This window comes from Dermacentor albipictus, chromosome 6 (genome assembly GCF_038994185.2).
Source record: "Dermacentor albipictus isolate Rhodes 1998 colony chromosome 6, USDA_Dalb.pri_finalv2, whole genome shotgun sequence".
Lineage (NCBI taxonomy): Eukaryota > Metazoa > Arthropoda > Arachnida > Ixodida > Ixodidae > Dermacentor > Dermacentor albipictus.
Genome location: NC_091826.1, coordinates 55,257,492 through 55,270,670, shown reverse-complemented (window position 1 = coordinate 55,270,670; position 13,179 = coordinate 55,257,492). Strand labels below are relative to the sequence as shown.

At 49.3% G+C, this 13,179-nt stretch overlaps 2 protein-coding genes and 1 long non-coding RNA gene across 3 annotated transcripts in view; 1 reads left to right on the top strand and 2 right to left on the bottom strand.

The window, feature by feature from the left end:
* Positions 1-13,179, bottom strand: part of LOC135907807 (uncharacterized) — a 265,994-nt gene that overhangs the window by 55,939 nt on the left and 196,876 nt on the right. The window lies entirely within an intron of this gene.
* On the bottom strand, positions 4,774-7,693 carry LOC135907821 (uncharacterized). The gene is made up of 2 exons (XM_065439580.1): positions 7,394-7,693; positions 4,774-5,028 (listed from the first exon to the last, which is right to left on the bottom strand). The coding sequence occupies exons 1-2, from the start codon at positions 7,642-7,644 to the stop codon at positions 4,812-4,814; spliced, it is 468 nt and encodes a 155-aa protein (XP_065295652.1). The 5' UTR covers positions 7,645-7,693; the 3' UTR covers positions 4,774-4,811.
* The window catches only part of LOC135907802 (lysosomal alpha-mannosidase-like), a 53,125-nt gene continuing 50,233 nt past the window's right edge, over positions 10,288-13,179 (top strand). The window contains exons 1-2 of the mRNA XM_065439547.1: positions 10,288-10,539; positions 12,178-12,280. Of these exons, the coding sequence (XP_065295619.1) occupies positions 10,339-10,539; positions 12,178-12,280 (304 nt within the window). The 5' untranslated portion in view covers positions 10,288-10,338. The remainder of the gene's footprint in view (positions 10,540-12,177; positions 12,281-13,179) is intronic.

Below are 13,179 nucleotides of genomic sequence, written 5' to 3'. Positions count from 1 at the left end.
TTGCCTGCGGTGTCGAGGAGACTGTAGAGTATCTACTGTGCTTCTGCCCATCCTTTGAAAATGAAAGACATGACCTCTGAGCAGCTCTCCTTGCTTCTTTTGAAGTCCCGGTAAGTTTTTGTTCAAATCAGCGTGTAAAATTCATACTGCTACTGCACACGGCGCGAAATCGTCTTCGCGGTTTCCAAGCAAACAGTCACATGTTTTGAAGACAAAACTCAAATCCTGCAGCAACCCTTCCAAACCGCTAGAAACCAAACAAGTATGGATGTAAGGCTAATTCAAGCAATCTTTCTTTTTTTTTTTTTCTTCCTTTCATTAGCCGACTAAAGTATCAGAGATACGTTATGAATTCTTACGTTTAGTCTAAAAGGATAATAATAATATTTGGGGTTTTTCGTGCCAAAACCACTTTCTGATTATGAGGCACGCCGTAGTGGAGGACTCCGAAAATTTTGACCACCTGGGGTTCTTTAACGTGCACCTAAATCTAAGCACAGTCTAAAAGGATGCTTCACAGTTTACTCTTCGCCTCACAAATGACGAAATGTAAAAAGAAAGATGTTGTAATGAATGTGCAAACGCGAAACCGTCGCACGTGGAAGTTGGGTCGATTCAGCGCCTGTTCCGAGCAACCAAAAGCACTGTCAAACGCTGGCGGACTACTTGGCGCCGTAACACATGTGCAGAGGCCCCGCCCCCGAAGATTTGCCTTCATTGCGCACAGAAAGTTGTCCGTTGCCCAAAGGGGGCCAGGACTTCAAGTTCCGCGAGGACTCTTTCCCAAAACTGGAAGCAAATCCGAGCAGACCATCGCCGCCACCCAAAGGACGCTCCGGTTCCCGTGCCAGGAGCCAGCCCAGGGGGCGCTCGAGCTCAAGGGACCCTGCCAACCCATGGAGACGAGGTAGGAGCATGGAGCGTAAGGGTGTTAATTTTGCGGGCAAGGTCTCCCAGGAAAATAATCAAAGGGATAAACGGGACGACGAAATTGAGAAATTAAAGAAAATGGTCGAAAAATTAACCGGGATAGTCTATTCGCAACGGTCCGAAATCCAAAACCTAAAGAAATCGCAGAGGCAGGCAACCCCTCCTCCGCAACAACCCATTAGACAGATGACCCCCCCCCCCCCCAGCGGCACGTCAACAGCCGCAAGGAGAGGATAAGGTGGTCACAGAGGCGTCCCTCCCGCCACCAACGAAACGCAAAATTCAAGACGCCGACCCTATTTAGGCTATAGAGAAAAGGGTCGAAAATTTGGAAAGGTTAGAGGCCAAGATGAATGAATTTATGAACCATATCAACATCCAAATTCAAGCTGTCCTCGGGGCAGTTCAGAAACAGGCCGAGGAATGCCAAAGGCTAAGGAATGAGATGGTCGCCATGAACGGGTGGCAACAGAATATGGAGCAGATCGTCACGCAACTGCAAAATGGCCAGGCGTGCAAATGGAAATCAAATCTGGCAGTGGAACTGTCGCGGCTTCCGGCGCAAGCGGTCGATTCTGCAACAGTACCTTCCGCTATTAGATGAGGCTCCTTTGGCGATTGCCCTCCAGGAAACTGGAGGACCCGCAAAACTGTCAGGTTATCAGGCATTTCATAGTGGCAGGGGGGAGAAATCCTCGGTCACAACGCTCGTGAAAAGAAATATCGCGGCCATTGAACACGATCTAGAGTCGAGAGAGATCGAGAACGTGTTTGTCGACATTCTAAACGGAAAACAGAAGGACCCTAGTTTATTCCTTTTAAATTTATACAGCTCACCCAGGCAAAGGAAGGTGAGGTTCAGGGCTCTGCTTCGCAAGGCCCTCAAAATTTCAAGCAACCAGCCACTGTTGATAGTGGGGGCTTTAATGCACATCACCAGGAATGGGGGTACCCGCACCAAAGCCCGAAAGGCAGACAGCTGTGGGAAGATGCGCATGACATAGGGCTCACTCTGCACACGGACCCTGAGAGTCCAACGAGGGTGGGCAACAGCGTTAGTAAGGATACATCTCCAGATCTGACATTCTCGAAAAACATTAAAGATCTAGAATGGCATAATTCGGATCAAAATTTTGGTAGCGACCACTACATAATTGTTTCCATACTGAAAGAGGGCCTTCGAACGCGCAGGGCTGGCGCGCCGGCCGTCGTTGAATGGGATAAGTTTAGAGATATCAGGAGCGCGCAGGAACTGCGGCCCATCAGAAACACCGAGGAATGGACGACGGCGCTCAAATCGGACGTTAGAGAGACGACAAAAATGCTCGAAGGGGATAACGCCCCGGAGATAGTGGACAGCCGTCTTCTGCATATGTGGGAAGCTAAGCAAAGCATGGAGCGTCGTCTCAAAAATCAGAAATGGAACCGCAACCTCAGAAGAAGGATGGCTAGGCGTAATAAGGAAATCGAAGATTATACTTTTACACTATGCGAACAAAATTGGGCTAACAAGTGTGACGAAATGGAGGGGAGCATGAACCTCTCTAAGACGTGGAACATCCTCCGGCACTTGTTGGACCCCGCAAGCTCGAAAACTCAATCCGGTATAAGATTGGCAAAAGCTAGGCACGCGTTCGTAGGGAACGATGATTATTTCATGAAGAAATTAATTGAGACGTTCGTGAGGGAAACATCGCGAACTCCACTACCCGACTATGATTGAGCGCCTAACGAGGCGTTGGACGCCCCCATCACAGAAGCGGAAGTGCGAGCAGAGATTGTAAGACTCAGAACGAAGTCGGCTCTGGGCCCTGACGGGGTAACGAACAAAATGCTCAGAAACTTAGACGATGATTCCATTAGTTATCTGACGAAGTACATGCAGGAATGTTGGGAAAAAGGCGAGCTCCCACAACAGTGGAAGACGGCAAGCATTATTTTAATACCAAAACCCGGGAAGCCTCCGCAATTGGAAAACTTACGGCCAATTTCCTTAACTTCATGCGTGGGGAAATTGATGGAGCACGTCGTCCAGACCAGACTGATGGGCTATATGGAGCAGGGCGATCTGGAGCCACATGAGATGGTCGGGTTCCGTCCTCACTTGTAAAAGATGCAAAAGCAATTCTGGGACTGGACCTCACGAAGGCTTTTGATAACGTAAAGCATGAGGCGGTCCTGGAAGGGCTGAACAAGATTAATGTAGGTACCAGGACATATCGATACATCAGGGACTTCCTGACGGGAAGAACTGCTTGCATGAGGTTCCAAACGCTGGAATCCCCAACAATTGAGCTAGGGAGTAAGGGTACGCCCCAAGGATCGTTGCTGTCTCCCCTACTCTTCAACGTGGCTATGAGAGAACTCCCCGAGCAATTGGCAAAGCTCGAGGGATTAAAATTTAGTATATATGCGGATGATATCACCCTCTGGGTCAACCGGGGAAGTGATTCAGCCGTCGAAAGCCTGCTCCAGGCCGCCACCGACATCATAGTCGATTACGCGGCCGAGAGAGGCCTAGCATGCTCACCGCAGAAATCAGAATTGTTTATATACAATCCGAAACACTTAAGGTGCTAGGCACCGTCGGAGATCAAAATTAAAGTGGCGGGTGGAGAGGTACCAATAGTCGAGCAAATTAGAATCTTGGGCCTGATTCTCCAGTCACACGGCCACAATGGCGAGACCGTCAAGAGGCTGCAGAATCACGCAATACAGGCCCTGAGCCTAATTAGGCGGGTGGCCAGCAAAGGCCGAGGGCTAAAGGAAAAAAATTTAATTAAACTAATACAGGCGTACATATTCAGCCGGGTGAGCTCTGCAACGCCATATCTCGATTTGAAAGTGGTGGAAAGAGAAAAGATTGATTCTCTAATGAGAAAATGCGTAAAACGAGCGCTGGGACTGCCCATGTGTACATCAACAGAGAGACTGATGGCTCTAGGAGTGCACAACACATGGGCAGAACTGGCGGAAGCGGTGCGAACCTCTCAAATTGAGAGACTTAGCACCACGAGGACAGGAAGAGCCATATTGGCCAAAGTTGGAATAAATCCCGACAGAGGCCCCACCCAAAACGTGAAAGTAGATAGGGAAGTTAGAAAAAATCTGATTATCCCCCCCCTCCCCCACTGCCAAAAAACATGCACCCGGAACATAGCAAAGACAGGAGGCATAAACGAGGCATAAAAATTAAAAATTAGATTCGGTAATATCCCGGAACATGAGGTGGCCTATGTAGACGCGGCGGGAGGTAGCGGCAGTGTGTGTGTGTGTGTGCGTGTGCGTGCGTGTGCGTGTGCGTGTGCGTGTGCGTGTGTGTGTGTGTGTGTGTGTGTGTGTGTGTGTGTGTGTGTGTGTGTGTGTGTGTGTGTGTGTGTGTGTGTGTGTGTTGCGCGGCCTTCGTGTGTTTGACAACAGCCGTGCCGCGGCCAAAACATAAACGAGTAAAACGGTCTTCTTTATAAACTAAACACGTTTACAGCATATAAACATATATGCACATGCATGTTCTCTAAACTTTCTCATCCCCTCCCTACATCTACCACGTGACCGGCTTCCCACACTTCACAAACATGCATATTTTTTGCACTTTGACACTCGTAACGCTAACGCATGAAGTTATGTTTGACGAACGAGTTCGAGTGAGTTCCGGTAATGTTGCCGGCCTAAGGCGAGGTGTGCCGTCATCATGACGCCGCTAGGGCACACGTGTGGAGTCACAAGCCAGCTTGCGCGCGCGTCCACACACACGCACACGCAAGCACACACACACACAACACACCCACGAACACACGCACACGCACGCACACGCACACACGCACAACAGTGTCGCTACCCAAGGCCACTGAAAATGAAATTTATTGGGGGAGCCAGCGAAGTCACCGCACGAGATAGTAGCCCGGATCGTCTGGCCTCGGAGCCATTCCAGTGTCCACACTCGCCGGTGGCTGGACCAGCTGAGGCCAGGCGCAGACGCAGCCAGACGAAGTCTCGATCTTCTTCGGCTTCAGCACGCCGCTCACGTTGTACGAGACGTCGATCATGAACGACAGCGTCACGCAGCGCTTGTTCCCGCCGCACTGGAATTTCGGACACCTGCGCCAGCGAGTCGCGCGTGGTGTTCTTCGTTACGCTCGATCGAACGAGAAGCGATTGGCAGTTAATTTCGCCTAAGGGCGATGCACTAACGGCCGATAGCGAAGGTGTAAGCGTTTCACTGAAGGCCTCGATCAGAACGCTCGGTGGAATGCTTGACGCAGCTAACTGTAGGCGATGCGTCGCAGAGCGGTTGCGACTCCCATGTGCAACCGCAAAGCGGAAGCGGAGGAGGGATCACGAGCACACCCGATCATTATTGCCGCAATCGCCCGGCAGCAGCAAGTTGACCGCATCACATTGCGTGACACAGTTACTGATAGAGGGTGCTGCAAGTTAAAATGTGTGAAGCTTTTGACTCGGAACAGTGGATGAAAAGAAGCAGGCGGCTAACGTGTCCACCTCCACCTCGAAAGCGTGAGCCTGGAATGACGGAGAGAGAGAGCGAAAAAGAAGGAAGGGGGGGAGGGAGCGAGCGAGCGAGAAACGGAGTGTGAAAGGCAGGGAGGTTAACCGGAGGAGATCATGATTGGCTACCCTGCATTGGGGTAAGAGTAAGGGTAATTGAAATGCGGAAAGAATAGCGGAGAGATGAAACAGATGTACGAAAACAATAAAAGCAGGAGATGCAGGACGTCTATGAGAACTATAGTCCCTCTAATAGGCCACTCGAATGCAAGGATATCAAGGGTATCTTGAACTAGTTGTGGTGCGACGACTGCATAGGCATTGTCTCCAGTACTGAGGTCCCTCGGTTACGAGGGACAACGCCGGCGCTCGCCGCAGGAACGGGCGCCTAAGAACTGCGCTCTAAACCTGAGAGTTTCAATCGATGACGAACCGGTGAAAGCGATAACAACGGCTAGCGTTTCATTCGTACTCCTTATACGATGTTATACACGAGATGACAGAACGCGAGGCAGCACGCTGGAAAACTGCGGCTGCCTTGCACGAACAACGCCCTGGCGGAAACTTGGCGTGGCACTACACTGACGCGATTTGAAAAAAACTAGCAGTAACGTTACAGGCACCACATTTCGATGTTGCATGCGATGAGACCTATAGGACATACCTGTCAGATTTTGTCAGCACCGACCCCCCCCCCCAAAAAAAAGAAACAAGGATCAAATTGGCTTGGCTTGACTAGTTTAGATAGTGAATTCACAATGGTGCGATCCGTACGACGGATTAAGACGGTATCTATACACACAGCTGGCTCAGCTAGGAGCAACGATACTCCCTGTGAGCACAACTCTCATGTCAGCTGTGGAAAGCCAGAACGAATATGCGTCCCACTTGAATTGAGCGTTGCTGCAGGCAGACGAGCTGCGTGTCTCTGGAGGCCTTGTAAATGCTCCAAGCGTGGGCCACGCGTTCGTCGTCAATAGGATAACAGCACGACGGCGCCGGCGGTATGAACGTGCTTCGAGTGTCCGTACAATTGCTGCCGCAATAAAATTACTGGGCCCTAATTGTGCCTGCTCAGGTGGATGTCTACACTAATCTGCCATATACTGTCGAAATGAACCAACTAGCCCAAATTAAAGTTTTATCGCCCGTGGTCTCACAAGTTTCTTTTCTTCAACTAGTGCCTATAAACGGTGTCCTGCAAATCAGCGTGCAGCCAAAGTTATACACTTCGTAGACTTTTATCGGGAGGTCACTTGTATGCAGAAAGATCTCCTTAATACCTGTGTCACACGGGCTCTCTTTAATGGCAATCGAGTCAATGGCGTTCGATATTGTCAACCTATTCACTCGTGGGAGCTCTTATTACAGCAAGGCCGATTAGCGATGAGATGTTTGAGTGATTAGACGCCAAGCGTCTGGGGGCCATCATCGTAAGCGACTGCTTTGCACCCCTGCACGTTAATAGCCCTAACAATAATTATGAGGACCTCAAGGTCGCATTTCTATTTTGTTATTTTGTTATTATTGCGATGGCAATGTTGTGGACATTCCAGGCGCATTTCTCCCGGCGTTGCCACCGTAATGTTCCTTCCGTATAAAGTCCAAGAGCGATAATATCGTCGTCGCACGCCATGCGCTGCATGTGCGAGTGAAAGCGCGCAACGATGAGCCGGCGAACGCAGTTGAATCCCGCGCACGCAAACAAGGAAAGCGAGGAGGAAGCGCGCTGTCTTCTGTCGCGCGCAAGGATTCGAGGAAGATAGGGAGGGGGAGGGGGCGTTCTACTCCGGGCGGGCCACTGCATCTTAAAAGCCATCTGCTACGGGGACAGCCGCCAGTGCGACATCGACATAAGGAAGCAAAGCCGCCCACTTGTAATTTATAGACGGTTATAAACAGCCTAAATCGATTTTCTTTGGTCACGCGCCTATGGGAATTCGGCCGCGGCACTGACCTGCAGCTCGCCATGGGTATCTCAGCGGGTATCCGTTTCGGGTCCACGTTGATGATGACGTCAAAGGGGCAGGTGGCGCGGTCCCCGATCTCCTGGGCGCGGGCATCGGCGAGGCAGCGGCTCTGTTCAGGCAGGGCCCTGTGTCCTCGCGAGCTGCCCTGCCAGCGCCACGGTATGGCGACCCCGCAGCTGCGCAGAACGCAGGCCGCCAACACGGCCAGCGCTAGCGTCCGGCCCAGCAAGGCGGCCATCGTGGCTTGCGTGGTCGCGGGCCCCTCGAGCCGTGGCGCTTACCCACTACGGGACATTGGCCAAGAAACCCCCTTGTGTCGGTTTGCGCCTTCTTAATAGCGCTGCCTCTCCTGTCTTCTATTTATCTCTCTATCTTGTTAATATAAACTGATTGTGGTGCGACTTGCCTTTACCCCCTTTTTTTTATCTATATGTGCGCGGGTTATGGGTCCATGTGCTGCGGATTTCTGGCCCTACGACGTTGTTGGTTTTCATTGGTTTACTACATGTACTTTCTTTATATTGTTGTTTCTGCTATGCGCAAGGGAGCGGACGGCACCATTACAGGGTACAGACATTTCTTTCTTTTATTTTCATTTCAATAATAACAGCCGGTACATAGCACGGAAAAAAAACTCATTTGCAGTACGTTCTAGCGAGGCGGAGCTGGCTAACCGCCTCGCATTGGTGAGCCTTCTCTTCTGTATGTCGGTATATCATTTATTCCGATTTGACTACTACAGCACGTGTTCTTTTTTTGTTTCTTTGTTTCACCACAAGGCCTGGCATGGAGGGTGCCGTGCCAAGGGGAGTGGAACGACCCGTCGCTCAACGATTAGGAGGCGAGAGAGAGAGAGAAGTGGTTCTTGTGAGGAAGGAGGAAAGGCTAGCACTATTTTCTGCAACCCATGCGGGAGCAGGGCTCAGCGCCAGCAGGGTGGAGGAGGTGGGATTCAAAGAGTAGTTATGTGCCGCTTCAGTGGCAGCAGACCAATTGCTATAGTGCTACGTTGCTCGTGCCACTTTTCTTTTCTTTGATATTGTTGCACATCTATTTGCAGGAGAAGAGGAAGAAACCGATGGGTTTGATTTTTTTTTTTTGCAACACAGAATCGTGCGTTAAAGGGGAGGTCCATGGCTGGGTGAAGCATACGCAGAGAGGGCACTTATTGAACGTGCCGTAAGGAACCTTTGTAGGTTAAAAGTGACTCTTCGAGTGGCTCGTTCCGTCCTGGCCAGCTGTAGGAGGCAAACCACATGCTGTGGACATTCCTCGGCCTGCATGGCCATCCGTAGAAGTCGTATGCACAGGGACTCGTATACTCAGGGACTGTATACTCAGGGACTCATATTTCCCCTAAACGTTTCTCTTTTTTCTTTTTTTTTTACGTTATCCACCGAGACATGGTTTTACAATTCCGTGCAGCAGTTCCCGATGCTAAAAAGCTAACTAATGCAAAAGGGGGAGGGGAGGTAAGCGCTATCGCATAAGCGAGATGTTGAAACAGATTTATTTTAAAGAGAATAATCTAGCAGCCATCGTCATCCTCCTCAGCCGCCTTTTCAATAAGGGGCGTTCCGGCGCATTTGTCTAGTACCTCGTGCTGCGAGGTCAGAAGAAGAAGTAGAAGAGAAGAATAAGCAAGAGGAGGAGGACAAGGAGGAGGAGGAGGAAACGTTTTTGTTATTTTTTTTTCAGCTCTTGCCATCGGTACGAACGGTTCTCAGGCCTTTCGCTCGCTGACCCACACGTTTTGTATTGGACCTAGCTTTGGTCTCTATATTAGCATTAGTGAGATAAAGCTTATAATTTACATGGGAAATTTTGAAGGCGCTGATATCTTTGCTTCTTCATTTCTTTTTTCTCGGATGTAAGTGAATATCGAATTAAATGAGAAATTGTTTCCAACCATTTACTTTTCTTTTGTCAGTAACGATGGAGCGGGGTGATAGCATCTTGCTCCAAAAGCTCTTGCTAACAATACTCAACGTCTCTACACTGAAAAAAAAATGGTATTCACGTATGCGTATGCGTCGTTCGATGCAACAGATGCTGCCCCGCTGAGAAATATGCGAAACAATGACGAGTACTGGGGCGCTATAACGTAAAGCGATTCCAAACATTCCGATACCCGATACTGGTATCGGAGCATACCCGATATGGAAAACCGGTGGTAAAGTCTCGAACAAAGACGTTGGCCATAATTAATAGATATAAATGAAAGTTTCCAATTGCAGGATTTAAAGCCATAACGTCTAGCACAACAGCTTGTTTTTACTTAGTAAGCTTACGTTTACTTCAATTCATACTGCCACTAATGCTACGAGTTTTACACTAACGTTCTACCAAGTTGCTATCGCATTCATTGCTTCAACTTTATGACGACACTACGATATTTTTAAAACAGTCGTTAAAGAGTCGGTGCGCCCTGCACAGTCGAATATGGTGGCGAAACAAAAATAGTATAAAAGAAAAAAGAGGGAGGGACGGTGCGGGCTCGCTCTCCAGCCTCATTTCGGATTCAGCAACATGTCACCAGATGTGACACCGTGTCCCATACGTAATAGTCAACAAAAAAGAACGAAAAAAGTGTGAGTCACAGAGAGGGCATATTGTACGTTAAAGGATGGAAACGGCGAAGACCACGAATATCTACAAGTACGGCACGAAAGAACTAGAGAGTGAAGAAATACGTACGATAACCGAAAGAAAAAGAAGCACCACGTTATTTGAGGTCCGAGCAGGCAGCCGGAGGACAAGAAAAACACGTGCGCAAGTATCTGCCACGGGATACGCGAACGATGCACTGCCTCGGGTAACGCACTCACTCGAGCCGGCCGTCCCACGATGTAACCATATAACAAGTGGAAAGTGTGAGGCGTTCGCGCCTTCTCGTTTTCGCCTCCTTCCGTTGCTGCCTACACCGGCAACTATGCAGTGGCCGACGCATTGCGCACGGCATTGCAGGCACGTGCAAGCAACTTGCGCCGCAGGGCAACGTGTCACCTGTCACCACTCCGGAGAGAGAGCGATGCATACGCTACGGCCACCGCTGATGTCCATGGGGCCGCTGCTGCTTCGAGTTACCCTTTTCTTCCCAGCCGTTTTAGCGGCCAACCAATGTGAACTCAAGGTGAGAGCATGTGTACAGGCACGATTTGTTGTCTGGAGTGAGTGTTCCGGATTGATTTTAACCACCGGGGTTCTTTGACGAAGCACCGCTAACCACGGTGAACGTGCATTTTATGCGAAGCATATTACGAGGGCTCAACCCAGCTCCTCAGGCGCGGCGGTGACCATGAAATCACGTGACACCGTGACGTCACGACAGAGGAGAAGTGGCTTTGGCTCAACTCTTGCAAGACGGGCTGGGTGGGAATCGAACCAGGGTCTCCGGAGTGTGGGACGGAGACGCTACCACTGAGCCACGAGTACAACGCTTCAAAGCGGTACAAAAGCGCCTCTAGTGAATGCGGTGTTGCCTTAGAAACGCGCTGTTTCTAAGGCGTGCGTCTCTTGCTCAGGCGCACATTTCGTTGCCGCGCCGAACGCTGCTTTGCTCGACGCTCACCGCGTCCAATGCGGGGCGCGTAGTCGCTGCCCTGTAGCCCATTGTCTTACACCCCTTGGCGGGTCGACGGGAACGCTGTCGCGTTCCACTCTTGAAGGCGAAGAAGTAATGCATGAGTTGTTTCTTCGTCTAGCCGAACCAAATATAGCCAAGCAACAGCAGTTCACCAGGCTAAACAGTGGTTCAACAACTAAAATAAAGGCTAGTATGCTTCGCATCCTGGGCTTAACCTTACCTAAGCCACAGCCATTTTTTTTTGCATTCCGGTACATGTGCTTTTGGCAACGCGGAAATGATAAAATAGGGAAATGGACGTGGACGAAAAAGACAACTTGCCGCCAGGTGTTGTAGCAGTAGCAGTAGGAGTAGTAGTATAGTAGTAGTAGTAGTAGTAGTAGTAGTAGTAGTAGTAGTAGTAGTAGTAGTAGTAGTAGTAGTAGTAGTAGTAGTAGTAGTAGTAGTAGTAGTACCAATAGCAGCATGGTATATAGAAGCAGCAGCAGGACGGTGACGCTCTATTAAGAAAAAAGAACAGGAGGAAAAAGATTATGCGCAATTTGAAAAAAATCTACTAGTACGAAATATTGAACGAGCTGATGCGGGTTCATTTCTTGTGTAATGGCACCGCACAAGGAATCCGTAATGGCAAAGAAGATACGGTCAACGCGAGATGAGTGTCGACGCTTGCGCTTGCCATGTCTTCCCTTCAGTATCGTTTCTTTATCTTTCTTCATTTTTTCTCTCTTTTTCTCGTTTTTGCCGCCACCAAAGAAATTATATCAAGTTATTTGCACGAACAAACCACTCTGGTAATCGCTGCGGAGACGCAGCATCCGACTGCTTATTGCAAAACGCATGCAACAAAAAATCGTAGGCAGAAAAGAAAAAAAGGAGAACGCGGTGCTACACAGGCAAAGTTCAAAGACTCCATAACGAGGTTTCTTACGTCGGATTCTCCCGTCCTACTGTAAAACAGAACAGGTCCGCACGGCAGCTTAGGTGCATATGTCATCCACCCGGTGAATGTTTTTTGGTAACCTATATACCGCAGTTAGCATCTCGAAAACATTGTTGTCGGGTGAGTGAGTGAGTGTGTGTCTGTGTCTGCGTGAGCGCCCGTGTGCGTGTGTGTGATCGAGCACGGGCACGAGGGATTGAACGAGTGTGTGCGATCTCCGCACTTTACATTTCTACCCATAGGGTTGCCCCGAGCACAAGCCGGGTTATATCAACGTGCACCTGCTTAGTCACAGCCACAACGACGCTGGATGGTATTGGACGGTGGACACTATGTACAACACAGGTGAGCCTTAGTGTTCATCTTACGCGTGCCAGAATTTTCTTTTTCTTATTCCGTTCATTTGTATGTAATTATACTAAAGTACTTAAAGAGAACAGGACGCAAAAAGGCCCTGCGCCATTTTTTGAGTGTCTGAAGGTAAAGCAGCCCACTACCCTTTACTTATCTTCGTTTTCTTCTTGATTAAATGTAAAATATAGAATTTTTGGTCACCGACAGGGCTGGCTATACTGAAATCAAGGCAGGAAGAATAACTATGGCAAAAAGGATAATAAAAGTACGAAGTGCTGTCAAAAGTCATGAATTAAATGCAGAACAGTACCAGAGGAAATCCATGGTTGACGGAGAAGAAAAATTGAAAAAACTAACGCACATGTTGCACCATCTGTCGGCGTTCTACAGTGACGTGCTCTTAAGCGGTGTGTTCCACATCCCTACAAGTCTTTATGAATCTGTCAGAAATGCAGGAAGCAAGTAATGACACACTTTTGTCATTGGAAAACACATCCTTAGGACACGCTCTTAAAACGTGTCTGGTCCTTTTGTACCTCGCCGCTCGAAAATGTCGCCCTACTTTGTCTTAGCATCTCACGTCACTCCGCAATAAATGGCTGCTGGCGTATGGTAGATGGCCAGATAAGTGCACGCAGCGTCAATACAGGGCATTTGCTTTGGCCGCGTGGGCAACCTGTGATCGTAACGGCAAAGTACGCGCCGATTTACAAGACACGTTGCCGAATGGCGTCACTGTCACATGTCGAGGTGACGCAGGGCAAGAGCGTCAGGGCGCAACTCCACAGTGAAACACTCCTTCAGTTCCGAGAACTTCCTGCCCCAGCATCGAAGGATCTCGACAGTGCTGAAAAATAAATCAATCCTCGCATATGTGTCGAGGCATTTAA